The sequence below is a fragment of the Nipponia nippon genome, unplaced genomic scaffold (assembly GCF_047370975.1).
Source record: "Nipponia nippon isolate SJK-2023a ecotype South Korea unplaced genomic scaffold, ASM4737097v1 scaffold_4, whole genome shotgun sequence".
NCBI lineage: Eukaryota > Metazoa > Chordata > Aves > Pelecaniformes > Threskiornithidae > Nipponia > Nipponia nippon.
In genome coordinates this window covers 10,924,665-10,952,616 of record NW_028262358.1, presented here as the reverse complement: position 1 = coordinate 10,952,616, position 27,952 = coordinate 10,924,665, and the positions used below count along the sequence as shown (strand labels likewise).

General features: G+C 45.2%; 1 protein-coding gene across 1 annotated transcript in view; it reads left to right on the top strand.

Annotated features, from left to right (window-relative positions):
• The window catches only part of SLC1A4 (solute carrier family 1 member 4), a 37,522-nt gene extending 17,247 nt beyond the window's left edge, over positions 1-20,275 (top strand). Inside the window, exons 4-8 of the mRNA XM_087774123.1 lie at positions 1,308-1,474; positions 4,946-5,179; positions 6,305-6,499; positions 7,975-8,109; positions 10,560-20,275. Of these exons, the coding sequence (XP_087630249.1) occupies positions 1,308-1,474; positions 4,946-5,179; positions 6,305-6,499; positions 7,975-8,109; positions 10,560-10,794 (966 nt within the window). The 3' untranslated portion in view covers positions 10,795-20,275. The remainder of the gene's footprint in view (positions 1-1,307; positions 1,475-4,945; positions 5,180-6,304; positions 6,500-7,974; positions 8,110-10,559) is intronic.
• The last annotated feature ends 7,677 nt before the right edge of the window (positions 20,276-27,952 follow it).

The window sequence follows — 27,952 nt, the reverse complement described above, 5'->3', positions numbered from 1 at the left end:
CTAAGAGACAGCCCACTTCAGCCATATACTTCCAGCAAAAATATCATCTCAAGCAGGCTGGTTTTATCAGATTTAGCAGATCAGTATCCTGCGTTCTTTAGTCAATGTTCATTTCAAGCTTTTAGCTCAGAATATATTTTTCTTTCCTAGTGTTGAGCTAGTGTCTACTTAAACTAGCCAGAAGACCAAAACTTGTACACAAACCTAATCTGTTTTAGAAGCCTTTCCACATAAAACAACAATTTGACATGTTGAGCTTGTACAGCCAAGTTGGGAGGAAAAAAAACCTAGTTTGTCAAAACAATTATAGTTTTATGTAGCCGCAAGAACACTCATTCAGTTCGTATGATACTACATTGCCAAACAAGCTCCAGCTCTCTTTGAGAAGCAAACCGTGAAGGACCGGCAGAGCAGACTTGTGAGTAGACTAGTTTTTGTCAATAGGTGGATCCTGTTTTTATCCTCTTACTTTTACCATGCAGCCACATGATTTCTGAGAAGGGGAACAGGTATTTCTTCTGTGCTCTCTCTCTCTCCCATGGCTGGTGTGGACAGATGAATGAGTAGGTTTCCACATTTTGCTACCTTCCTCTGCCCCTCTCCCCACTTTCTGCTTCACAGCCTTGGTTGTTTTCTCGTGGTTTTTACCTTGGTATAAATATTGCACTAAAGCAATGGAGCTGGCAGTTTCTGAGAGCATATTCCCATCACAGGTGTCAGGAAATAAGAGCATGTTTGGGGCCAGACCACTGCAAGCCTCTTGCAGGTATGATTTGTTTAGGCAGTAGAATATCATAGTGCCAACAGTGAATGATGCTTGGTGGAACAAGCAGAGCTAGGAAGTCAATATCACCGGTATCTGCCATTTATACCCATGGTCTCTCCCACACCCATCTTCCCTCACGGGGAAACAGGGGGGAAAGTTTCAGTTTTTTAACCGCACATGGGTGGTTGGTGCCCGTACTGTTTTGCATCTGCAATGGAGCTTGTCCTGAGTAAACTGGGGAGGTTTCCTGCTCAGGTCACTGAGAGCATACGTATCGTATTGAAGAGTATGAGGGGAGGTAGTGGTAGGCAGGCCCATTCCTTCTCCAGTGAATCCATGCCAGATCATAACTAAGGAAGTTTGTACCTGGACTGTGTCTGGATCTTGTTTGGTTTCCCTCAACAAAATAGGTTTTTTCTTCCCAAAATAGGTTCTGCTTGTTGATTGTAGATCGGTCGGGCAGCAACAAAATGAGGTGACCCTTTTGTTGGGTTTTCTGCTGGTCTCGCACCTAACAAGCTGCCTTTTTTTGCCTCTACAGGTCCCTGTCGGTACTGAGATTGAAGGGATGAATATCCTGGGGCTGGTGCTGTTTGCTCTGGTTTTAGGAGTGGCGCTGAAAAAGCTTGGCCACGAAGGGGAAGATCTGATTCGCTTCTTTAATTCATTCAATGAGGCAACTATGGTCTTGGTTTCCTGGATTATGTGGTAAGTGTGTGCTGCAGATACATCTGCAGTATGGTATTATGCTCAGTTCAGGAATCTCACCATTTATCCGTCCCTCCAGCTTTTTCCTACCAGATCCCTCATCACAGCAAAAGTGAATGTCATGGTGTCACACGATGGGGTCTTTTCTTCTTGCTTGTGCCCTGTAATTAGACAGTCACGTGTAGCTTGAGGTGTCAGTCTGGAACACTTCAGAGGGTTACTTAAAAATCCTCTACAGGACTCCTTTTTGATTAATTAGTGGAAAAAAGGCTTTCTATTTCAAAGCAGCATAAGCCCATGGCTAGCTAGCATCATGTGCCTGGAGGCACTGGCCTTGAATGAATAAAGGAGATGTGAGGAATATGGTCAGGGATGTTTGTGCTTGGAGTGCACTTACAAATGCAGTGCGTAACTAAAATCATACTTGTAGCTTCATGCCTTGATTTTTCTGTTGGTCAAAAGGTTACTTATACTGACCTGAAAGATATCCGAGGAGATCAGAAGGTAGCCCACTCACTGGTATTGGTTTGAGAGAAACCCTGTTGAGTGCATGAATGCAGAACCCCATCTGTCCACGTGCATCAAAGGGTGATGGAGAATCTACATCCCTTTGTACAGAAGGGAGGAACAGTCTCCAGGCTTATGCTCTCCATCCTATTGAAACAGTAGCGCTGGCTATTGAGTGTTTTATCGTTGGTATCAGCAGAGCCTGAGTTATACAGTGGATATTTAAATCTCTGTTTGTCTTCTAAGATCTCTTCCATTTTCTTGGGTGAAGCAGGAACTAATATTACTAGCAGAGAGATCAACTGTTTTTTCTTGTTTGTGCTTATTTCTCCAGAGATGCTTTTCTTTTCCATTTCACATCCCTGAGAGTAGGTATTTCCTAAAGTTGATTGTTTATTTGGTCTCCTGCCTATTAATGAGCAAATCCATGATTTCACTTACTTCCTTGGAGTCCAGACATGTTTATGGGGTGAATGTTGCTCTGACCAATCTCACAAAGCTTTTGGCACCAAAAAAAGTCTGTATGTTAGGAACTGGAGCGCACTGAACTTTCTCACTAGGCAAGAAACCAGTGTTGGAGGAGGCAGGCATCTCTAGAGAGCGGTTCAGGCCACCTAAGCTGGGGTAGGACCAGCCTCCTGACTAGATTTGCTGTCAGATGGGATGAATCTGGGCCTCAGAGCAGTATCATGGCTGTTCTTGTGCAGCTGGATGGGTCTAGGCTGCTCCTGTGAGACCAACAGTAATCATACCTCACATGCAAAAATAAAAATATTCATAAGGACTGCTAGCTAACAAATTAACAGTGGGACATTTCTCACTCCCTTTCTAAACCTGTTGGAAAAGCTATAAGCTTACCTTAGTAAAGGTATTTTTTTCTCCCTTCATTCTGCATTTTTCATTCCTACTATTTTCCTCCCTCTAAGAAGTAGAAAGGTTTTAACAAAACACCTGATTTTACACAGGCAGATCTCTGTATTAGTTGCTGTCATAAGGGACTGAAAAATTCAGTGTCTCAAAGCAGCTTAAGTCTTTTACTCTTGAGTGTAATTCCTTGGACACTGAATACTGATAAGAGGCAGTTCTTGTATTCGGCTGATTACGGTGCTAACGCTTCAGGCCAATCAGTTGGTATATAATCCTTTACTTTGTGGATTATCGTGACCACAGCTGACTCCTAACACTGCAGTGCACCATAGCCCTTACTTGTTCTCTTTCCTTCCTTAAGGCTCTTATGCCATCCTGGTATTTATTCAGAATCTGTCAAGCTGCATGTACTTCCTAAAGGATACTTTGGAATGGGTGAAATCATGCTACGAAGAGAAAAGGCAGCTTGAGCTCATATCTAGTCCCATTCAACAGCCGCTCTCGTGTTTAGCAGCACTTTGGTCTCAACTTTCAGTTACTGCCTCTCCCGCCTTCCTCTTCAAGGGGAGGGATCCAGCCTCAGCTCTGAATCCAGTGTTTGTGTTTGCTGAGCTTGTGCAGGACCAGGCTCAGCTAGGTCTGGCTAATCGGGGTGCTCGGAAACATAGTTCAAAGGCAGTATGTCGCAGAACTGGCAGAGGCTAAGTGGGGAAGGTTCAGCCGGCCCCCCTAGAGATTTGGCCAAGGGAGGACAGAGAGAGGATGCTTATGTTGATTTGGGACATAGGAAGGTGCTCTCTGCACAGAACAGAGGAGCTGCAAAGCCGCTGAGGGAGAGGCAGGCTAGGAAGGAGTGATCTGGGCAACCTTAAGGCTTGCCCACCTTTCCAAACCTTTGCATGCTTAACCAAACCTTCTGAAGTTTGTCCTGACTCCACAGATCAGCTTCTCTGAACATGGGCATTGGATTGGAGAGGAGAGTGGGAGAAAAAACATTCTTTATTCCTGATATGTACAGGCAGATCTTTCGTAGTCACATGTGTGTCTGGAGCAGGGTTTTGGAGAGCTGGGTGATCTTTTAGTATTTCTTAATCTTAGAAGCAGCATGGGCAGCATCGGCAGAGGTACTCAGAGACAGACATCCCAAGTAGAGCTTTGGAGGAGCTGACCCTGGGCCTGAAGCGATTCCTGCAGTTCATGCAGTAGCTGTTGTGCTCTAGGCACAAGGGAGATTCTATCTTTTCAGGGCTGTTCCCAGCTGCACGACTGGGGCCAGAGGTGTGGCTGTGGCCCGCAGGTGGCCCTTCCCCTGGAGCAGCTCCAAGTGCTCCTGACAAAGGAAACCTCAAACAAACGCTGACGTCCTAAGACGTGGCATGTTTCTAGATAGGAGGCATGGGAGTGTACGTGTACGTGGCTGTTGGCTTGAGGGAAGCTCCGGAAGCCTGATCATTTAACTTAGTCTTTCGTAGGCAAATAGCAGAGTTAATTGCTATCTTCGGCACGTGCATCAGCAGCCTTTAGCTGAGCTCTCTGGTATGGGCATAGCTTTTTCTTTCCTGCACTGAACATGTTGGCACCCAGTATGTCTACCATTTTAATGACCTAACTTTATGCTTCTGCCGGTAGTCACCGCTTGTGTAAGATCCTACTCTTCCACCCCTTTCTCTGCTCCGGTGACATGGTACTGCTCCTTTTTTTTCCCTACCATCTGCCATCCCTTCAGGAGTGACTTTAGCTATAGGTCTTTGCCTGCCTTCCTCCCTGATAGACTGAAACTCCACACTGGTATCTTGTCCTGATAGCTTCTGCCAGCATTTCTGCTTCCCGCTTGGCTTACCTTCGGCACTCCCCTAGCTGTGTCTTGGAGGGCCTAGGTGAACAGAGCTTTTTCAGTTTGACTGCTTGCCTTCCACCAAGCAAGAGTGTTACAAAGGCCTTCCAGATTTGCTTAACCTGAGTGTGCGGTGAATAAGGCCCTACCCTTCAGCAGGAGCAGCATATTCTTTAGAAGAATGTTATCTCCAGAATGGAAAATGGCATATTTTTCAAGGCTTTTTGTTTGTACTTAATGACAGGCAACATTTCTTTACACAGGTATGTACCTATTGGCATTATGTTCCTTGTTGGGAGCAAGATTGTGGAAATGGAAGATCTTGTGCTTCTGGTGACCAGTCTGGGAAAATACATCTTCGCCTCTGTTCTGGGCCACTTCATCCATGGAGGAATCATTCTGCCGCTTATTTATTTTGCAGCCACACGTCAAAATCCGTATCGTTTTCTCTTAGGACTTATCACACCACTTGCCACTGCTTTTGCCACTTGCTCCAGGTGGGTTTCTGTGCTTCTTTTGGGATTATAGCCTGGTTATGTTTGTCACTGTAAACTGGTTATATCCCAACACCAAACTGTGTTGAGTTTTAGGTGTGAATATTGTTCCTGATATTGCAAAAAGAGAATTCTAAGCATAGAGAGTCTCACTGCTGTCAGCAGCCTGACACACAGCACATACTGATAATTTGCTGTTGAAAATAATTCCTCAAAATATTGGGACTGTAGCATGATGCTGAGTTGGAAATATTGGGGGGAGAAGGTGAAAGTATTTGCCTTAAAAAGATTCTGCCAGCTGTCCTTTCAATTTTAGGTAAAGTGAGGGTCAGTAGTGAGGGACTTTGTCCTGAGAAGTTTAGTTCTCCAAGTTCAGAAGGATCTGGAACAAGTTTAGACTAATTTTGCATGAGCAAAGCAGACTTATTAGCTAGTGTAAAGGGACTTAACATTATTGATTTCAAAGATCTGGCCTGATCAGCTTTTATTTGTCATAACCAAACTATCGAGCATGTCATTTATACTTTTTTTCAAGCGAGAAACACCTGATCACATGTCATAACTATATAAAATCATTTCAGGTCATCTCCAAAAGTGGGTGCATGTCTGTCACAGGAGCTGAAGTACATGAAGTAGTACATGAAGGGTTTATAAATAAAACCATGTAATTTATAATGCAAGAAATAAATCCAACAGTGATTTTTAATTTTTTTTTTAATTATTTGTCTGTTCATTTGAGAAGGTACTAGTACAACATTAACAGATATTGCTGTTGCATCTGTTGTGTTTATATTGGCATCTGTTGGTGTATTTTTGTGGTTTGAGACTTGATCATTCCACAGCCCTGTTAGGCTGCATACTGTGTTAAGTCATGAATTCTTGCTTCTGGGAGATTAAACTCCTTATCAGCTATTTCTGGATGGAAGCAGATTGTTAAATACCACTGCTCAAGACCAACAAGAAGGGTCCCTCATTACTATCATGACAGAGAAGGACTATAAAATGGCATCGTTATCTTGACAGTGCTGTCTGCAGCATGTTAGAAAAATGAAAGCCACGAGACAGTGACTTTCCATTCAGTGTACCCCGATGCTTTGTGTTTGATTTTTCCCTATTCTCTGTTTCTAGCTCAGCCACTCTCCCGTCGATGATCAAGTGTATTGAGGAGAACAATGGAGTCGACAAGAGGATCAGCAGGTTTATCCTTCCTATCGGGGCAACTGTAAACATGGATGGAGCTGCTATTTTTCAGTGCATGGCAGCTGTGTTTATTGCTCAGCTGAACAATGTTGACCTCAACCCTGGGCAAATCTTCACAATTCTGTAAGTTGCTTGCTATTGCAACCACATCCTTCTGGCCCTGAGACACATTCGAGCCTGTGGTCTCTCTGTTAATAGCTAGCAGTTTGCATTCCACATCTCTGACCTAAAGCTTGCAAACTGCTATGAAACATAATTATAGGGTGATTAAAGGATGGAGTCTTTCAAGCTTTATAAGATTTGCCAGAATGTCGATTTAATAAAAGGTGGAACCTGGGAGGGGTAATTGAATTCTGAAAGAGACTTTGAGCTGTTTAAAGCTGTTTCTCACAAGAAATTCCTCTCTTTCCTTAAGTGTCTCACTCCCCCACCCTCCACTCACCATTAAGCTGGGTAATTGAGGCATGCTGCTCTACCCAGAAAGCTACCCCTGATTCCCCCTCTGGATGTCTCAAAAAATCCTCCTGCCAGCTCCTCAGTTCCTTATGTAACGATTTCATACTAAAGACTCTGCTCCTGCTTACCTCTGCCCTTCCTACCATCGCATCACTGGCTTCCCAGGTCAGACCCGTTATCCTTCCCCTCCTGACTGTTGTGCTCCGTTATCACCTCCACCACCTCAGTCGTGCCTCCTTCTCTAGGACTCTCTCCCCTCCATGCCTGGAATATCCTCCCATGTCCCATATCCCATGAAGTGTCATTCTCTTCATTTTCCTCCTCAAAATCCCTTAAGTGAGGATCCTACCAGGAGTTCTGGCCCCTCACTGTGCCAAGAAGCCATAGCTGTATCCACCAGATGCTTCCTAGTGCCAGTTCCTGGCATTTTTTTACCCTCCCTGACCAGGTTTTATTTCCTTCCTTATTGCATTTCCCAGTATATTGCTTGTCTATTTAAGGCAGGGCTGGGGCATTATTTTCTTTGCGAATGGCCAAATTAGCCTTTCAGGTACTCTTAGTGAATCAGGTGTTAACCCAGGCCTGAGGCTTATGATAGCCCAAGGAAAACTCAGTTGTAGACATCTGCACATGAAAAGGTGTGTGGTCCATGTCTATAGCACTTGCACCACAGGTTTCCAGCTCCTGATTTAGGGTCTGTGTTTGAATGCAAATGAGACACAGAGAAGGGACAGTATCCTGCATGGCAGAGTTTACCTTTATACATTTGGGGCCAGGAGGTGTCATGTACTCAGCATATTTGAACTGATACGTGACTTGGAAATGGATATATTAGTAAGGCAGCAGGATATAGTTGTATTATAGTTGTATTGGTTGTTTTTTTTTTCTGAGCAGGCAATCATGGTGTTAAACACAGAGCCATTGCCTTGGTAGCTGCTGTGGATGCCTGCTGAGCAACTGTGCTCTGTACCCATTACTTTGCATCAGCAGGCAGGAAAGGGTTTGCCTGGGAAGCAAATGATCTGTGTGTCCCATGCTGTAGGGTTTGTTTACAATTCCCATAGCGGGGAAATGCGTGACGTGAGTGTAGAAGAGGAGCGCTGCGGAGCTCCTGCTAACTGGGTATGCAAATTGATTTGCAGTGTGACAGCTACTGCATCCAGCGTGGGTGCAGCCGGGGTCCCAGCCGGAGGAGTCCTCACCATCGCTATCATCCTGGAGGCCATTGGACTTCCAACCAACGATCTTTCCTTGATATTAGCGGTGGACTGGATTGTGTAAGTACTTTAGGCCACGCGTATCTGCTGTTGCACGACATGCTACATGTTCAGCTGGAAACATGGGGCAGGGTAGTCAAAGTAGTGCAGTATAAAATAAAACCCCACGAGATATGGCTGCCTACAGAACAGGTAGCTCTTGACAGATAATGGAAAAGGTGGTCCCTTCTCAGTTAAAGCAGTTAGTATGCTAAAATCCCTCTTCAGCTTTTTTACTCAGCCTTTATTGAAATGTATTTCTTCCTGGTTTCAGTTCCCTTTAGAAAGATTGTTAAAAGTTTGTTCAGAGGTGTTGATATTGCTGGAACTTAGTTGGACACTAGGAGGGAAGGGGGAAAAAGGAAATTGAGTCTGAATAGTGGTGGAAAGCTTTCTTGGTCACATGTGGGAAGCAGTCTCCATCAGAAGCTGTTTTCAGTTATTGTTTGAACTATTTTTGTAGTTCAAGACCGATCAAAGCACCAACACAAGCGTCACAGAGAGGTGCCGTCCACTGGCAGGGCAGGGGCACAGAGGGTTTGTGGCACTCATCACAGCTGTGGCCAGTGTCACGGCTGGAACACGCTGCTGGGAGTCATAAGTTTAGTACACAGGATTACCACCTTTCCTTTCCATCTTCTGGGAAAGAGATAAGAGGTCAGACCTTTGCTCTGCTCCTTCTCTTCTGTCCAAGAGCCATTCCCCTCCTTAAAACATGAGAGATTATCTCCTTGCCCAGCTCTGTTTGGAAGAGCTTATCTCACCACTTAGCGTAGTTATGTCCTTGTTAAGACCTACGTTTACCTTCTGTACCACCTAAATTAGGTTAAAGAAAGCCTAGAAAATTTGTTTTGCTGTAAGTATTGGGGACCCAGACACAAGTGCGTGATAAGTGTAAATGCCACATGCAGGTGATTTCTTATGGCTTAGATGAGCCCCGTGGAAAAGGGTGTCTCTGCTTTCCCTCGAACAAGCCTGGCTGGCTGCTGTTCTTCAAATACTAGAAAATCAAACTGGAAGGACTTCTCTGAGCACTCATGAATTACAGCATGCTTAGAGTTGAAATGCTAGTGAAGTAAGCATGATCTGATAATTTAAAAGCATAATCTGCTTTCAAGCCATCTGGTTGAAGTTGGGTAGTGGGCTGAAATGACTGGTCAGTATGGGTCAAGCGATCTGAATCCCATTGGGGTGTTTTTCCAGTTGGTGGGTTTCTGGGCAGTTCCTGGTTTAGACTGTACGTAATCCCTCTGCGTTGCTTTTTGGAAACACCAGCCTCTCTGTATAGATGGTGTACTTCCACAGCAGATGTGGAAATCAGGATGCCTGAGGACACTCTTGAATTCCAGAGGCTGGGGAAGGCAGCAGCTCTATACCTCCTTCCCTTCCCACATCACACTTGTCTGTGGAGCACAATCATATTCCTACAGCTTTATTAGGGCCATCAAACTCTTTCTTGCTGTCATCTCTTGGGGATCAGCCACCTCCAAAAGACAGGAGAGACAGGCAAAGCAGTGGCTAGCTCTGTATCCCGTCTTCCTCAGGGATTACAGCAGTAGCTGTGCTTTCCACAAGTTGTACCCACAAGTGCCTGGAGGCAAGAGTGAAAAGCTTGCCCTTCCTTTCACTCCAGGCTGCCCTCAGCTTGTGTCGTGCTCGCTGCCTTCGTTTCAAAATATGTAGCATCCCTCTGTGGTCAACACTGTTGTTCTAATCAAGGAACTCAGCCTTGTGGTAACAAAAGAGGGAAGGGGGGAGGGAAGAGTCCCTTGTCTTGTTTTAATGCCAGCTGTTTAATTACCAGAGAGGACCACAGTTACAAGTTATGTGTATGTTTAAGTTAGGCTGCAGAATGACTAAAAGAAGTTTCAAAAGGCACGTGAAGAAATTGTTCTTCTTTATGACCCATAAACCTCCTCTGTTAGACGCTGGGACACAGTAGTTTTGTGTTGTAGGACCAAAGACTAGGACAGGTGCTACTAGCAAGAAATCCAGAGAACACAGTCATTCTGCCTGCTTTGGAAAGGCCACCTTAAGTGGGTGTTTGGGTACAAGTCTCTATAGTTAAAAAACAGAACTGGGTGATCTGATTCACCTTCTGGATAAGCCCAAATTAAGTTCCTTCTCTGAACTCGCATTTCAAAAATGCTGGCCTGGGGAAGGGGAAGGGGAAGGAGGTGGGCTGGGAAAAGAAGGATGCCTGAGAAAGAGCAGTACCATTGCCGCAACCCACTGAGAGACCAGAACCAGTTGATAGTAACGGTTGGGCTGACCTTAAACCAGCTCCGGTGCACATTTTTAGTTCTGAAATGGCGATGGTACTTCTGTGGAAAATACCTGTGGTAACAACGTCTCCCTTGTCTCCACTGATGTCAGTGGAGCAGCAGGGGTGAATTAGCTACCCTTATTGTGTTGTAACTCTCTTAAGCTAAAAGCCTGCTGCTTTGTTTTTTGTTTCTGATCCTAACCAGGGACCGAACCACCACAGTTGTGAATGTGGAAGGGGATGCCCTAGGAGCAGGCATCCTTAATTACCTGAATGAAAAAGAAAAGAAAGACAAAGAGCAGGAGCTAAAGGAAGTCAACGTAGAAGCAGTTGCTAACAGCAAATCTGAAGGGGAAACAACGCCTTTGGTAACCCACAAAACCCAAGTCTCCAACACAACCAGTACAGCAGACCCTGAATCCAAGGAGTCAGTATTGTGAACTAGAGGCCGTTTGTCAACACACGTCCTAGAGGTGGACCGGGGACTTGTTAATGCACCTAGACGGTTGCAGTGCTAACAAGGGCTGTATGGCTCTTGAAAGTTTTCAGTTCCAGTCTGTTTTGAAATACGCTGGCCTGGGGAAGGGGAGGGAGGTGGGGTGGGCAGAGGAGGGGTGTTGAGAAAGAACACTTGCTTTATAAGAGTATTTTGAAAATTCATCCATATACATGTATATGTGTTGCATGTACACACACATACACATGTATGTGAAAACAATGCCATCGAGACTTCTGGTTTAACAAGACTTCTGTTAGTAAAGGCTCATATGGGTTGGAGATGGGGAAGTAGACAAACCCAGTATGTGCTTATTGTAGGGAAAAATTAGTGTGCTTATTGTGCTGCTGTTTGAATGGAGATGCAGTCTAGAAACTCCAGAGTGGCTGAAAATGTTGCTTAAATTTAGTTTCTGGCCTGGAAACACTTACTGACCATTACAGACACGGTATGAAGCAACATTTTTCTTCCACTCCTCTTCCTCTCCTATTCTCTGATCCCTTAAAACCATCAAATATATCCTGAAAACTAGCTTTTTCTTTTTTTAAAATTTTTTTGTTTCATATCTGAATTAATAGTTTATAGGGGTCTGACCCTTGTTGCATTCCCCCACTGCATTGCAGCTTATAGCAGCTTTCCTGCCTTTAGGTGAGTAACTCCCAAACTTTGGGACCAAACGTAGGAGACCTTCATGCAGATCAAGGACTGGTTTTCTCTTTTCCTCTAACCAAGCTGTTAAGGAAAAAATCCAGAGGAAGCAGAAATTTTGTTAAAGTGATCCCTCTGGGGCTGAAAAAAATGTAGAGTCTGTTCCAGCATAAATATGTCTGAAAGAGGCTTGCCTGTGGCAACATCAAGAAATCAAGAAGTCAGTTCCCTTCATGAAAATACACATGCTCCTTTGCTAGCACGCCATGTCCTGCTCATGTTTATTTAATGGGTCAGTCCAAACAAGTTAAGCCATATCCCTCTTCCAGCAAAATTGAACAGGGGAGGAAAAAATCTGAACACACATCGTGTGGGAACTGACGACAGGCAAGTCTGAGTGTTAGCTTGAAAGGGGAAGAGAAGAGGTGAGTTTATAACCCCATGTAGTTCAGTGATTTCTGTGTGTTGGAACAGCTGTGTACCTGCTCCTGCTAGGAGTTTGGTCCTGCTATAAATGTTTTTCCGGCAGCAGCTTACGTTTAGTAATTCTGGGTGGTGCTGGGCCAGGGTAATGCTTAGTGGCAGATGGTAACCGTTGCCTGAGGCTGAGCCAAATGCTTCTGGATTCTGACGCCACCTTTTTTCCTTTACAACACACTGCCTGAATTTGTACCCCAAACCTGAACAAGGTCCGGCAAACTAACTGCAAAGGTCCTGTTGATTTATCTTGGCTTTTTGGACATCAAATAGTTACAAAATTATGGCTGCGCATATGCCAAGATTTGCCTGGACTTGTGACACTTTCCCTTGGCTACTTTAGCAAGATGATTGCATATGGTCAGTCTCCACACTGTTAATTCAGCAATATATATTTACACTTAGCTTTGATACAAAGTAATGCTAAGTCTCACTTTTTCTTTCTCCTCTCTTGCTTCAGAGGAAGCTATCTTGGAAAGGTATCCAGTTGCTGATGTTTATGTTCACGGCACTAGGAAGAGGCAGCTCCAATTTCATAGCAGCAGCAGCCTTCATTTGCAAAGCATCCTTCTTGGTAAAGGGACACAATGAATTTTGCAAAGAGATGCTCAGAATGAGATGTGGCTACCTCTGAGGGAAAACACAGTGAGTGCGTCATTACTGGCTGTTTAATTGCGTGCAGCAGGGCTATGCAAACAATCGAAGTAGGAAAGGATTAGTCAGCCCACTGAGAAACTGCAGGTGGAGTTTCTTTTTAACCAGTTTTTTATAACCACGTCCACAAAATTTGGTCATTCCTTGGCTCATCTTCAAAATGGAAGGAGACAAACACAATTCTCTAGGGACATCCTTTGCCTAGTATTTATTATTTCATTTTTAGCAGATCAAGACCCACTGAAGTTTGCATTTCCTCCCATTAGAATCATCCCAACTCCTTTCAACTCAGGAAACCAAAAGCGCACTTTGTAGCTGACAATGAAAGTCAACAAATAAGAGATGTTTTGAAAAATGTTGGAGGTTTGAAAAAATGGTTCTCAGCAAAACCTTTTTTCTTTTTTTTTTTTTTTTGTTAAACAAGTCTAAGTATTTCTTTCAAAAATCTGAATGCACCAGAACCCCAAATACTTTGATTTTAAAGCAGTGTACGGATGTCTCAAGAAAGCTGAAAAATCATGACCGTTCCCTGTGGGCTGGGTTCTGTAGTTGCATTTTATCCCGCATCAGACATTTAGCCCCTCTGATGCTCTCCTTCACCATGACACGTGCGGCTGGGATCAGGACATGAGAGCAGGCAGCACTCAAATGACAATTCCCATGAAGCATCACAGCACCATTTCAGACTAGAACATTTCTCAATTTTTTTTTGTTTCACTCTAAAGCTGTTGTTGCCCACAGGTAAAAGCACTTGCCTGGGCAAATCCAAAGGCTGGGCTTCCTCGCAGGCAGCACTTTGCCATTGCTGTATTGATCTTTCTTCCCTGTGGTGCTGCAGCTTGAATGCGCCTCGTCCTTGTAGCAGCGTGCCATAGGCTGTGGCACGTTCTTTCTGACAGTAGATCCCAGGAAATGGTAAATTAAAGCCAATACCTCCGAGTCATCTTAGTATTTTCCAATAGCAATGCAGAAGCTCAAAGTCTTTGCTGAAGAATGCCTCTCCCAGTCCCCACTAGTGGATTGCCACATTTTGCATCAATGTGAATGTCTAGTCCAATGTAAAGCTTGTTAGAGCAGTCAGATTTAAGGAGGTCGGATCATTTTCGTAGCAGGAGTTTAACCAAGGAAATCTAACACTCCTTCTCCTGGAAACAGGTGCCATAGGGTTTATATGAACCATGAGTATTTGGGTCTTAACCTGCCAGAAATCTGTAATCTTACAGAAGCCCTACTTTAGACTTACAAAGGTGACAGTTCTTTTGTTGTTCGTGCACAGCAAGAGGGATCCCAGAGTTTTCCATGGAAGCAGGAACACCGGGTAACTACTGCTTGTCAGAACATCTTCTTGGTCTTTTTGTATCATCTGTGTCAGAAATTCCATTTCTTATTTTTCTGTGGTGTTCCCATTCCTCATGATGGCCATGCCGTATCTTCTAGGGCTCTCCACCTGGCCTCAGGTTTTTTTTCTTAAGGTACAAATGTAAAAGATCCAATATCACACTCTCTGGGACTGTAAAAAATTTGGCACATTCTGACAACTGCCCTTGTAACAACGTGAATCCTGATCAAAAGCCCGATGAGATAGAAGACTTGCCATTTGCTTCAAGTGGTCAAGGTCTTCGGGTAAGGCCACTGGGAGAAAAATGAAAGGGCCGTTGAAGGATGTGCATTTTAGATGCTGTCCTTGACCTGCAGTGCAATGTGTTACACTGGGAGCTTCCTATTTCAGGTCCCCGTGCAGCTTCACTCCAAGAGGCTGAGCTGAAAAGGTGCTCGGCAGCAGTGCAGGTGCGGCCGGTAGTACCTGCTCTGCTCTCACCCAGGCACTCCACAAATCTGGTGCCGGCGTGGTACTTAACTCCAATGTCTCTTGACCAGAAATATATTTATGTTCTCCCAACCTGACTGTAAATTGAAAACCTTTAGTCAGTTGCTTTTTCTTTCAAGAGGAAATAAACTCCATCTAGAAAACACTATTTTTTCTTTTTGGTTTTAGTCTTTTTTTGGAAGGTACAAATTCTCTCCTAAGGAAAGCAGACTACAAACAGCTCATGTCCTGCCCTCTAGTACAGCAGTTGCTTCTTGGGAGAAAGACAAGGGAATATGGAAGAGAAGAGTCTGCAGGCCTTTGGCATATGCAATCCCATTTTGTCTCTGATGCCATTTATTCTTCCACTTTTACCTTCTCTTTTTCAGTGAAGCTTCTTTGACTGTTTTGGACCATCTCTTATTTCCTCTTCTCCAGGATTGGCTTTCAACTCCATGCTTTATCCATCGCTGCCTGATCTCATCCCATTTCCTGGAGTGCCCTATGCTGTTTTTCTGTATCCGTGGCTCAGGTATAAATGGGAGAGCGGACAAAGTTTCGAGGGCTCCGGCTGGTCCTTGGGAAAGTAGTTTGCGTTCTGCCTTGCTCCTGTCCTTAACTCACCAGAGGCTTGTGAGGCTTAGTAATTTAAAGAGTTGCTCTGAGAGTGCAGAGCAGTATCTGTCTCTCATCCTGAGAAAGGTGCTTGTTCTGTGCTGTGAGATGTGGCTATGGATGCCTGAAAAGCTGTCGTGAGCAATGGAGGGTGCCAGCACTTGGCTGCTATTAGGATATTTCCAGTAAAGACCCATTATTCCCAGGAACTGAGCTTTAGCTGAGTCTCAGCTGGTGTGTTGGTAATTGCTCTACAAGATTCCGTAATTGCAAAGGACTTTAAACCCTTCTGGGGATGGCTCTTGCAATCAGGATGGTTTCTGGGTCAAAAACAGACTAGGGCCAAACCCAGGGCTTCTGCTGCTGGGATGTCACAAACAGGACTGTGTCCTTCGGACATAGCAGAAATATAGAGCCAGCCAAAGTACCAAATAGTTGGTGAAACAACCTCTGCTTTGTCTTTTCTGGGCAGCCCTGTTACTGCCTGAAGAGGCAATGCCCTGAGTTGGAGGTGGTGGGAGGCTGGAGGGACAGCGTGAGGGGCAGGAAGGTTTCATATGTTCTTGCTCTGTTCCTACCCTCTTCCCTGGTCATTTGCTGTGGCCAGTGCCAGAGATGGACATGACCCAGTGTCACCATTCTTAGACTTATTCTCCTGTGGTTCTTCCATATTTTACAGCAGCAATAATGAAAACGGAGGCGTTCAGGCAGTTCCACTTTCAGTCAAGTCAAAGGCCCCGGTATCTTTGTGACTGACCACCCTGCCATATGTTGTAGGTTATGTCCTTGAGAGCTTGCAGATGTACAAAGCCACCACCTCTTTCTGCAGAGATTTGCAGTGTTGGTCAACAATCTGGGCAGAATCTTCACTCTGGCCCTCCGCTAGCACAGCGCATTTCTGCAGCCACTGGAAAGCATCCTTCTGTTGGAAATCATCTTGTTTTCCCCTGACCCTCCCACAGGCAGTGAGCAATGGGCTTCAGGCAGAAAGTTGAAGGACCAAAAGACAAACTCTCACCAAAGGAAAAATGTCACATCTTCATTGATTTTTAACTGGGCCATGGCAGTTCATAATCACTCACAGACCTGACTGTAATGACTGATGCTGTGACTGATGAACAGCACAGAATTAGGCAGGCCACATAAATCCTCTGCCTGTGCTCCCTTTTCTGTAAATTAAGTTTACGGATACTTATCTGTCTCTCACACACAATAGTGTGGAGGATAGTGAGTCGCAGTGTTGGGAAAGCACTATTAAGACACAGTCCACTAAATCTTAAAAAATAATGGGCTTTTCAAAAATCTGAAAGGAATCAAATAATTAAAGTACGCATCATGAAGTCAGAGTTGCATTGAGCGAGAGTATGAGTGACTTTGACAGAAAGGAGATGCAACGTTGCTGGACTAACTCAGGGAAAAGGCGGAAGCTAGTGTCGGTGAGTTACATTTCAAAAAGCAGACGTGATTTAGTCAAGGAGGACCCAGTGCCCTGTTATATATGCCTGCTTCCATCTCCACCTGGGCTGCCATGAAAGCTTAGGTTCAGGTAAAATAACAGACCTCCCTATAGATTCAACATCTAAATGAGGCGTCTTGACAGCTTTGTTTCTGTCTAGTTTCAATGGAAGAAAGAGCTTTTCAACTAAAAAAACAAGTTGTCCGGGTGAAAAGGTAGAGAAAAAGAAGGAAGAGCTGGAGGGTTGCAGGGGCAGCATCACAGGGGACAGGGTAAGCAAGTGGATAAAGAAGCTAAAACACTGAAGGAAGCTTTTTCTTGGCATTTTGATACAGATAGCATCAAAAAGACTGCAGGCATTTGTCCAGCATGTAGCAGCGACAATGCAAGTCCCTGCCCACTGGCTGGCCAGGATTTGCAGGGAGAAGCAGAGGCCGAGTGCTGATGTTTCTGAAGCGCATCGTCACTGAGCAACAACGAAGCATGCAGCGTGCCAGTGTGGGGCTCCGATAAGCTGCTGCTGGCTGCTAGCCATGACCACAGAGAAGCAATGGTACAGTTCTGAATCAGGGATTGACCCACATTCCTCCTTGCAGGGTAGCTAGGACAAATGCTTCTCAGATAAATGCATGGTAGCCCTTATTCTCCGAGGACAAAGAAAACCTTGTTATCTATGCGAGCATATTGAAGAAAGCCACGTTCACTTGCTGCTTCAGTTTCAGGGAGGAGCAAAATGATCTGCAACTTCTTCCAGAGATTGGGCAACATGTTGAGACAGTTGTCAGTGAATATTTTAAGTCTGACGAGAAGTGATCAAGAGCCTTATTTGGCTCCTGTAGCTCTCTGTCCTCACATTTGAGCACCGGCTTGGGAAGTTAATGTTAACACGGTATTCATTCTCCGCATGGGGTCTTTACAGCGAGCACCAGCAAGCAAGCACCATTTCACAGCTGCAGAAGTGAATGCACGCAGAAAAAGGTGAAAGAACGCTTTCTTGACTCATGCGAAGAATCATCAAGAAGGCTAGGAGCAGACCTCGAATCCTGAAGCCAAGTTCATTGTTAGCTAACAACTGTCACCTACCTAAAAATATTAACATCTGGGGGTTTACAAATATATTTGAGTATTGATACCAGAGTATTAATAGCATGTTAGTGCAGGATAATCACTTCTCTTTTTGGAGGAATGGAAGGGAAGAAGTGTAGAATGAGGAGAGTTATCTTCCCTCTAGGATGGATTTTTTAATAGAAAAGAACAAAGAAAATCTCTTTTTCATTGAAGAGTTCACAGTATGGTTACTTATCAAATTCTGTCTCAGTGTCAGCAGATAAATCATCCTCAGCAGCTATAAAATCTCATTTGGATTGAACCACTGATCTCAGTGCCAGCAGGAGGTGAGGACTGTGGGCATTTCAGCAGGCCAACTGCTCTTACTTGAAGTCCTGCTCAAGAAACATTTATACTTGTCTTTCCCAATGCCACAGATGCTGTGTGCAAGGCAAGCAGGCCTGCCGACAGGAACCAGCACGAGGAAATGAATTTTGAGCCAACCCTGTTGTAATGCAAAGTTAACGGTGTGGTTTTAAGCCACAGAGACCAAGAAATTTGGTATTAGATGCTCCTTAGGATAGCTTTTGCTTGCTCCTTCTGATAACAACACTGAGAAAGTAATACACTTCTTTTGCAAGCATGTATTTAGTAACGGAAGTTAAACTGCGTATGGCATGTTGGTGCAACTTAAGTTAATTGCAGTTGCACGTTGCAGAAAGAAATTACCAAGAGAAATCTTCTCTGAAGGAAATGGTTTACACATGCCTGAATCCCCTTGGATTACATTCCCACAGAAAGAATTGTGCTTAACCATAAAAAATACTCCAAATATTAACTGGTTTGGATTGTAGCTTTTTTAAGAACCAGAAGGAATGCCACAAAATGGATGGGCCAGAACCTTCGCTGGTGTGCATTAAGGTAATTTCCTGAGCTTTCAGTGGCCTGTGGACTTCTGATAGAGATGATACCTCCTTAGCAGCACTGGGGTTTGGTCTGGTCCTCTTTAAGATGATCATGCTCAGTAATGCAGCAGTAAAGGAACATTGTTAAAACTTGTTGGCTATAACTAGAGGCATTTTACGTGCCCACACTGTTCTTATGATGTGATGCCTCCCACAAGAAAACTGTGTTTTCTTGATGCAGAAGCAAAGCTTCCTCATTTTTTGATCGGTTTTCCTTTTCTGTATCCCTCTTGCAGAGTCTGCTGGGGTCCTTGGAGTCTGCCCAGACCCCAGCAGGACCAGGCTCCTATAGCACTTAGATGAAACTTAAAGATATTCTAGTCCCGTGTGAGGACATAGACTGTCACACATCCTGTTATGAGGGGACAAAGACGTAGCTTCAACTTTGGAGGAGGGGCTGGGCTGAAGAAACCCCTACTTCATTAAGGCAATACCTTAACGACATTTTACACTTAATAAGTCAAATAATTGTGACCAAGCTAGCCTAGCCCTGGCTGCCTCCCTGCTCTGCCCCACAGTAGATGCTCTATTGACATTACTTCCCTGAGGACCAGTGTGGAGGTAATGTGTTTGCCATCCCTGAATATTGCAGTCTTTTAAGAATATAGTCTTCTTTAGACTTCCTCTGTGACTATCCTGGCTACGCTTCTGTAAGGTCATCCACAAAGCACGTGCTGTACAGGACGGAGACCATGCGTAGCCCTACAAATAGCTGAGCGTACCTCTGCTAATGGGAGATGAGCCTCTTTTTTCTGAATTGCTTCTTGTTTATGGCAAACTGAGACCGACTCACTCACTGCTTTGTGAGGGTGAAGATTTTGATTAGATTTTGATTAATCCCTCTAGATTCAGGGACAGCAGAACCACCCCTAAGGCATGAGGAGTCTCTGCAGCAGAGGTACACAATCTGCCTTATTATCCTTAAAGGTGCCTTGTCCTGGTTCCCTTCAGGACAAATTCCAAGTTGCTGTTTGGCTTTTGAATATAACTATGCACCAAAGGTGAGAGACTCCATTATCCCTGGAGATGGGGGGGAGAACGTGATGTCCTGGTGTGGGACACGGAAAGTGAGTTTCTTTTCTTTATCCTGTAAGCTCTCTGTCAGCAATCCTGCCTCTGATGTGTGTATGCGTGTGTGTGCTTTTATTTCTACGTGAACGCAAATTGCTCTAATTAGGAGGGAGGACTCTTGTATTTTTATATGCTAAGCCATTTGATTAATTACTTTAATAAAATGACAGATGAACTCTGAAATTCACTGCCATCTGCTCCAGTACAATCCAGTATCACTGATACAAAGGTATCTGCCTTCAGATAAAACCTAGTGCTTGAGTAACCACTCCACTCAATAACTACTTGTGCCATGTGGGTGTGTTGATCCTTGTCATCTGTAACTGTTCCTCTTTTAAAGCGATGGGTTTGATCTGTGTGACTCTGTATCAGCCTTTTTATTATCTACCAAGAACAGATGTACGTGCACATGTGCAAAGACCGACCATATTGCTGTGTCTGGGGGTGTGCGACCCTGGGGTAGATATCACAGGTGTTTGTTGTGTAGTGCACCCTTTGGCGTAAAAGCTCTCCCTGCCTGCCTGCGGAGAAAACAGTCCTGTGGCTCAGGTTGCGAAGGTTTGTTGTATTGAGGGTGACACAATAGGATGCCCTCTCTTTTCCCCTCCATTTTCTCATGGAAACGTGTATTTGTTCTCTCTTTGTGTAGCTTCTCAATCTGAAATAAAAATCATGCCGAATAGAATTCATGTTTCCATCTTTGTTTGGAGAAGACCCAGCCTTTTAACTGGATCAGTGTTGCCTGGGCAGCTGGCAAACTCTCTGTGACTCCTTTGGAAATGCCCTTGAATGAGAATTGCGTAACTTCGTATTCGGGTCCACTTTCCCACATGTGCCCTTTGCTGGCATGCTGGTGTCGCTGATTATCTGCATATCACTCCATTTAACCCCTTTCCGTGGAGCTCAGGACAAGCCTACACAGGGTAATATTTCTCCAAGCCCTGTGCACAAGCACTCAGCTCTATGGGGACCTTGGGGGAGCTCAGAATAGTAGGTATTTTTTGTCGATGTGTGCCATAGCAGAGTACAAGGGCTGACAGACGGACCTGTGACTATTCTGCCAAGCAAACAGACTTTGTTCCCTGGAGGAGAATTGACGAGTGGGAGAAATCATCTAGCAAATCCTTTGCAGTAGGCAACCAGACTGGTAAGTTCAGGAAGATTTTGCATTGGACGCACACCGTCAGTCTGAGCAGTGTGCTGGTTCCAGAACTGAGGGCCTGGGTTTGCTGTCAAAGTGGGTTTGATATTGCTTTTCCATTAAAAGCTCATATGTCTCTGTAGGGTAGATTTTATCCTGAGATGCACAATGCAGAATATCACAAATCCTGAAAAAAATCTACTACATAAGTGTAGTTTGGTTAGTTTCAAGCATTAAATTCTGGTCCCAGAAGTAATAAACAAGGGTGCAACATTTGCAAGAATTGCAAGCACCAGAAGGAAGAAGTATAATTTGAAAGACCTGCCTATTGTGACTGGTATTATCTCTTGGTGTGTGAACTTTACAAAACCATCAATGTGGTGATTTCCAAAAAGCCTCTTTGACCCCATGGTTGTATCTTTGTCTTCTCACTTCCTAGCTGAAACCCCGAGGAGATACCTGGAGGAACGCTAGACCAGCTAACAGAGAAGTCCTCTTGAACCTTAGCCGCTAACCATTCAAAAGTCAGCTTTGGATACAGGAATGGCTGCTGCCTAGAACAAGCAGGTTTTCTGAAATCTTCTGAGGTAAGTGGTGGTTGTCAGAGCTGTAGTGCCTCGCCATTTGAAACACATGAAGCTTTATGAGACCCGTGGAAAAACGTGGAATGCTTGCTTGTCTTTAATGAGAACTGAGTCAAGCCTTAGACCGAGTCCCAGCTGACTCAAGCAAGACATTATTAGAGCTTGCTAGGCATTAACACCAATCAAAACAGATAAAATTTCTTACGGTATTTCAACAAAGAGATAAAAGTTGGAAGAAGTTCTAATTAAAGTTCAATGACTTTATTTTGTTTTTCTAGCACCACCTACCAGTCTGGCCACATGCTTTCCAATTTCTTAATAATATCATCTTTTTTTAAGAGGAAGAGAGCTTTCAGGAAAATGCTCCCCACTTCTTCCTTCTAAAAAGCTTTAGGCAGGTGACACACGTTTGTCTAGTTCACATGAAGAAAAGCATTTAAAAATAAACGTATCACAAAAACCGCTGCTATTGTTGTAACTTAATATTTGCAGAGGAAATCCAATTACGGCCAAGGAGCAGATTAGTCCTTTCTTGTTTTTTTTAATCCCTAGTTTGTCTGATTAAGATAGATATAAGTATAGGGAAGTTCTTTGTGAGTTAGTCCAACGGAAGACAACACCATTTTGTTCTGCTGTGAAATGAATGGTTGGGGTCAAACAGGTTGTGTGGTACAGATGCACTAACACGTCATCTTCCAAATACGTAGATTGATGTTACCCTGTTGAAAATCAAACCGCTGCTGTCTTCCCATTATGAGCATTCAAGCAGATGTACATGTACGTTGTACCTCTCGGCAGTCTCATGAGCTGTGACGTGCATGAAAATAGCTTGGCAACCTTACAGCTAACTTGCTATCCTTGCAAGTTCTTGCATCTTGGATGTCAGTCGAGCCATCATGCTATGGAAGATACCTGTGGTTTTAGACTGGGTAAGTAGGGTAGCAGCTGGAATTTATTTCCACATTTTGAAAGTTATCCTCATGATCGTAAGGGCTGGGCTTGTCAAAATATATGCCAGGGACCAGGCAAATTACAAACTGCTCTGAAACCTAGGACCAGAGATGCAACGCAAAGCCACTCTGCAGGCTTGGGTAACAGGACTTCACCCTCTCCGCAGGATAGTGATCAGCAATGCAATGTAAATTACTGTAATTACTGTGTCACCAAAACATGTACACCATCAGGCAGATCTGGATTCTCTTCATCGTGGTGTGCTAGAGTGTAATTAGATGGCAATGCCTACAGCTACTAGAGTTTGAGGGAGGCCTACAAACATTCGCAACTCAAACCTCACAAACCGAATAGGTTCCAACCATCAGCAGCCAAATCGTTACGATTAAACTTGCCTGGTACTGCATCGTTAATCGGCTTGAGTAATTTGACTCATCCTGAAGGCACCACGCTTTGTCCTTATAGCAGTACCATTCTTGCTGAGGTAGGAAACCCGTGTGACCAAACTGAGTATAGATCTTACAGAAGGGGACTATGGTATTTATTTACATTTTAAGCTGATTTTACCTGCCCGCACTCGTTCTCTTACAGATTTCATTCGCTCACGCTCACAAGCAATGAGACACGGTTGTTCAGGTGGTCTGGCCCCGATCACTTGCACGCAACATACCCAACAAGGGACGACGGCTGTCAGGTCTTCACTAAACCTCCCAGTTTTGGGACAGTTCTTTAGTAATCTTTAAGAATCGATAGGTTTTTTTTGTAGTGGTCCTTTGCTGGATTCTCTCTTCCTGCTAGGCTGCCAGGAGAAGGAATGGGAGATGTGATATGCTGCCATCCGCCTCTTATCAGAGGGGAGGGTCTTTCACGAATGAGTTGTGTGCGCTATGGTCTTATCAGTGTGCAGACCTTCTGGGCTTGACAAAAGCAACATAGTCTCAAATTTTTTGTTGGGAATGGTGTCATTTGTTATGAATACAAGCCATTCTTAACCCCCCTGCTCTGCTATTTCTTCTAATGCTTGCATAAACAGATTTTTCATTCATACCAGTCCCAATATTTCTTTTACAAATTTCTGCGCTGATGACTGGTTCCTGCAGATCCCAGCTCTGGTTTTGAAGAGCCTCTCGGTTTTGCTCAGGACAACGTACAGATGACAAAGGGCCAGGACATCCCAGCAATTAGAATGAAAAAGAAATCCCTCATGTTCCCCACTGAAAGCAGCAGTAAAATCTCACATTTAAAAAGTAAAATTAATCCCAATTATTCATTGCCCATTATAATTCACATTGATTGAATGCTGCCACCACCTCTTGACCAGCTGGCTCCTATTTTTATTTCACAGCAATGTGTCACCTTCATCCAACAAGAGGAAAGGCGAAGCGTTTGGACCACACCAACTCCATCTCATTCATCTCCTTCTGCACCACAGGACCTAGCCCTGATCTGCAGCTGTGTGGGTGTTTTAGAGGGCCTGGATAGAGGTAAGGAGATGCTTTGGGGGAATATGGAAACTTGAAACACCTGCCTTAGTGGCTGGATCGCCTGTTGCTGGCGGTCCATCCAGGCTGTTTGTGGTGTGATGGGTACATCGTGTGGCCAGAAAGGAGAAATGCAGTTTCTATTTGACCTTTGTCTTGGGCTAAATCCTGCCACTGTCCAGCTGAGCAACCAAGTGGTAAAGAACTGAAATTGCCCAGCTGCTAGCACTGGGGTTCATTGCTCTGCACTTCAATGTTGACACTAAAACAGATGTCACTCTAGTTTTCCTCTGTTCATTAATCCTGCTTTACACGTTCCATTCATCAGCTGTCTTGGGTGTGCTTAAGTCATATTTTCACGTGCTTCTCCAAAATCAGGAAGAAAAGAAGCAGCTACCTTTTTAGGAAATATTTAGTAATAGTGCAGCAGTAGCTATGATGATCTAGAAGAGTGAAGGAAAGTTTGTAGGCTTTCAGTGAGTCTTCTCATGACTTTATAAAGAAGCTAAAGCAACGTGGCTGAGTTTGAACCTGCTTATGTAGACATTACTAGAGCGACTGTCCAGCTGAACAACTGGATTCCTCAGGGGCCTACCGAAGGTCCAGGACCATAAGTAGTTGATTAGTGACACAAATGGTGGAACAGAGAAAAATCTGCAGGTCCCACCAGGAGGAGAAGGTCTGGGAACATGGAAAAGCGCAGGGCTGAAATTCATAGCAACATCAGAAAAACTGAGAGAAGGCCTGGGCAAGAGAGGCTGCAAAGAATTAATCTAGATGAGAGTAATTAACTGCACCGATACCGGTGGGAAACAGTAGATTAAGGAGCAGGATCAGGAAGTTACGGGCAGTCAGAAGCATGAGTCAAATGCCCTGTGCTGTGATTAAGGCAGATACTATACCAGGGTGTGTAAACAGGAACGTGGCCTGGACTACCATACCGGACTACCAGTTTTGCCTAATCGTAGCCAAGCCCACGCTGGGAGTTTTGGACCGAGTTTAGGTGTTGAGCTTCAAAGAAACGTGGTGCAAAGAGTGAGAATCAAGAGGAGAACAAGGGGAATGGTGCAAGATGTGGAAATCCTGACCTCAGGGGAAAGGGTTGTTGGCCTCAAGAAGAGAAGGACCTCTCCCTGCAAACACCTTTCAGAGAGGGGTTCGGCAGAGCGAGGGCACAGCGAACAGAGTCCTGAGCAGTTTGTACGAAGACGGCTCCTGCCCAGAACAGCGAGTGAGGGAGTTTGCCAGCCAGCCTGTCCTTAAGGAGCGAGGAATGCGGTGCTGTCGGGTTGCAACATAGGTATTTTCATAAATCAGTGCCTGAGCAATTTTAACACAGGAGAGGAATAATGTCAATCACTTTGATGTAGCCAACAGAAGCAAGGAAGGCTTGTGGCAGCTCCTTCCCACCTTGATGATAACACTGGAAGATAGGCAGGTGTACTAATGGGTTACGTGATATTAACTCTCTGGCTGTCTGAGGCACAGCATCAGAAGTTTAATAATTTTCCAAATGCAGGCAAATTCTCCCCATAGATAATGCCATACTGCCAGCCAAAAGATGGCAAAGTGATTACAACCAGTTTTTCTTTTCACTGCAATACTCTATTAGTATTGCTAGCAATGCTCTGGGAACAAACAGGTCAGGTCCAAGCCCTGCATTTGCTGACATCTCATCCATCCCAAACATTTGCATTGTGAGACTGAAATTTGATGCCGAAGATAGTGCAGATGCTATGCAAGAGCATATGGTGCACATCCAGGCTTCAGGTTTCATCGCACAGTGTTAACTATCATCTGGCTTGTAGTGTGAGACTGTTCAAGGTAGAAAGAAATTACAAATTGATGTGCCAAAACCCCTGGATAACAGCACATCATTGGTTATGGGCATATTAAAACTCAGGATGCATACAGCTGGTGCTCCTGACGGATCTGGTTCTGTACAAAAAACATGGATATTCTCACCAAGAAGGTAGAAGTTTTTGAAGAAAATGGAGTCTTCCTATCCCAGCTTCTCTTATACTAGAAACGCACCACTTTCAAATCTTATCATCATAAGCAAGCTCTACTTCACGTCATAGATATGGGGATTACTGCTGAAGTGCTGTCGTCCACAGATTGGGTGAAATCATTTGTCTTTGCTGGAGAACCTTCTTGCTGAAAAACACAAATCTGAAAGAATCCTGAGGTCTCAGATCAACAAGAAAACATCTACCTTAATCTTTGCCAGCCTTGAGTGACCTCGGGTGGGAGTTTGGCTGGACTTGACTCTATATTATAGATCAAATAAACTAGTTTCTCTTCAGCAAAGTTCCTAACAGAGAGGGCCAGATGTCAGCGGATGAAAACCGGTATCATTTCCCTGCAATTTTTAATTAATCTCTCCTTTAGATCACCAGTTTATTCCCCCCTTGTTTATTGAGACTCTCTCAGCATGAGCCCGTGGAGAGGAGAAAGATTTTGTGGCGCTCTGGCTGTTCTTGCAGACATCCTGGCACTCGTTTGATCAGAGGCAGAACAGGACGCGAACCTTTCCTGCCGGGGCCGAGACCGCAGCCGAGCGCTATTCAGCTCCGAGAACAATGTCTGGCAGCTTGCAAGTAATTTAAACCAGCTAAAAACAGCAGAGCCTGGGTATGAACCATGACCCATCCGTGTTTGCTTCAGCCTTTCGACTCGCCTGAAATCAGCACGGCCTCTACTAGCAGGCAACTGGCTCCCTGGAGAATAAACAATAAACAACATTTTTAAAGGACTTTTCTTTCCCAAGAGCTTTGCCTGCATGAATTCCTACAAAAAGCTGACTCTCAAAAACGTGCGTCTGAGGCAGGGAGATGCACAGCCCTCCGGAAAGACCTGCTGTAACATTCATCAAAGAAACCCCAAATATAGAAATATTACGCAGGAGCAGGGGTGATATGGGCTTTTTCTTGGCTGTGAGTTCTTCCGCGAGCGCCGTACCACGTTATACCACAGCATTACAGCTCCGCTTTTTGAAGCAGCCCTGAAAAAGATACTCCCACTCTGTTTCTCTAGTGAGAAAAAGCAAGATCCTCTAGGATGATAAATGGGGCTGGTTCCATTGAGGTCAGTAGAATAACCCCGGGTCATAGCAGCTGGGAATCTGGGCCATAATACACAGGGTGGCAGAGCAGGAGCACGCTGCGGGGCTGAGGAGCGTGGCCAGCGGACCAAAGCACTAGCCAGGGACTTGGGATACCTGTGTTGCTCCCCTCAGCCTGCTGAGCGAACCTGAGATGTCTCTTTGGCCCTTCATGGCCTAAAGCTCGCAGCAACGTCGTTGTTAAAGTGCTCTATCAGATAACGGACCTCTAGGAAATCTCAGCATTATCTAAGAGATAAGCTCCAGGAGCAGATGATGCAGACAAAAACCAGAACCAGCCTATGGGCAGAAATAAGGGAAAAGATTTGTACTTTCTACGGGACATGGGCACACATCGGGATACGGCTGCTCCATCCACCAAAGAAGGGTCCGGCAGGGTACAAACCCCAGAGCAGCCCACTTCAACGTGTAGCATGAGGACTCGACCCAGAAAGCTGCCCCAACGGCAGGGCACGACCCAGATCTGACAACCGACACGCTCTGCTGCGAGGGAGGGAGGTCTTGCCCCGGGACCTCCTCCAGCCTGCTGCAAGGGGCTTTGCGTTCCGCCTGTAGGATGCTAAAATCCATTTGCCATCGCAGGTGCACTCGTTGCTCACGCAATACCGTTCTTGGATGGTTTTCCACCCCAGGAACAGCGCGGTAAAGCCCAGAGAGGAGCAGAGGCTGCCAGGGCACAGCTTAGCCCAGGAAGGACAACATATGGGATACAGCGAAACACCCTACAGTTACAACAGCTCCTCAAGGGCACTGGAGGTGATGCTGCTCCAGCAACGGCAGCGCCCGCCGGTCCCGGGGGGCCCTCAAGTCCCCGGGGGGCTCCTCAAGTCAAGTCCCCGGGGGCAGATGGATAATTTGCTCCAGGCCGTGCTGGGCCAAGGCGCCGGGAGCGGGGCCGGGAGCGGGGCCGGGAGCGGGGCCGGGAGCGGGGCGGGCGCTCCCCCGCCCAGCCCCGGGGGAGCCAGGGCCGCGCCACGCTCCGCTCCCATTGGCTGCCGGGCCGCGAGGGCGCCCTTGTTGACGTGGCGACCCCCGTTCCCATTGGCTGCGACGCGGGGCAGGGGGCGGGGCGGCCGGGGCG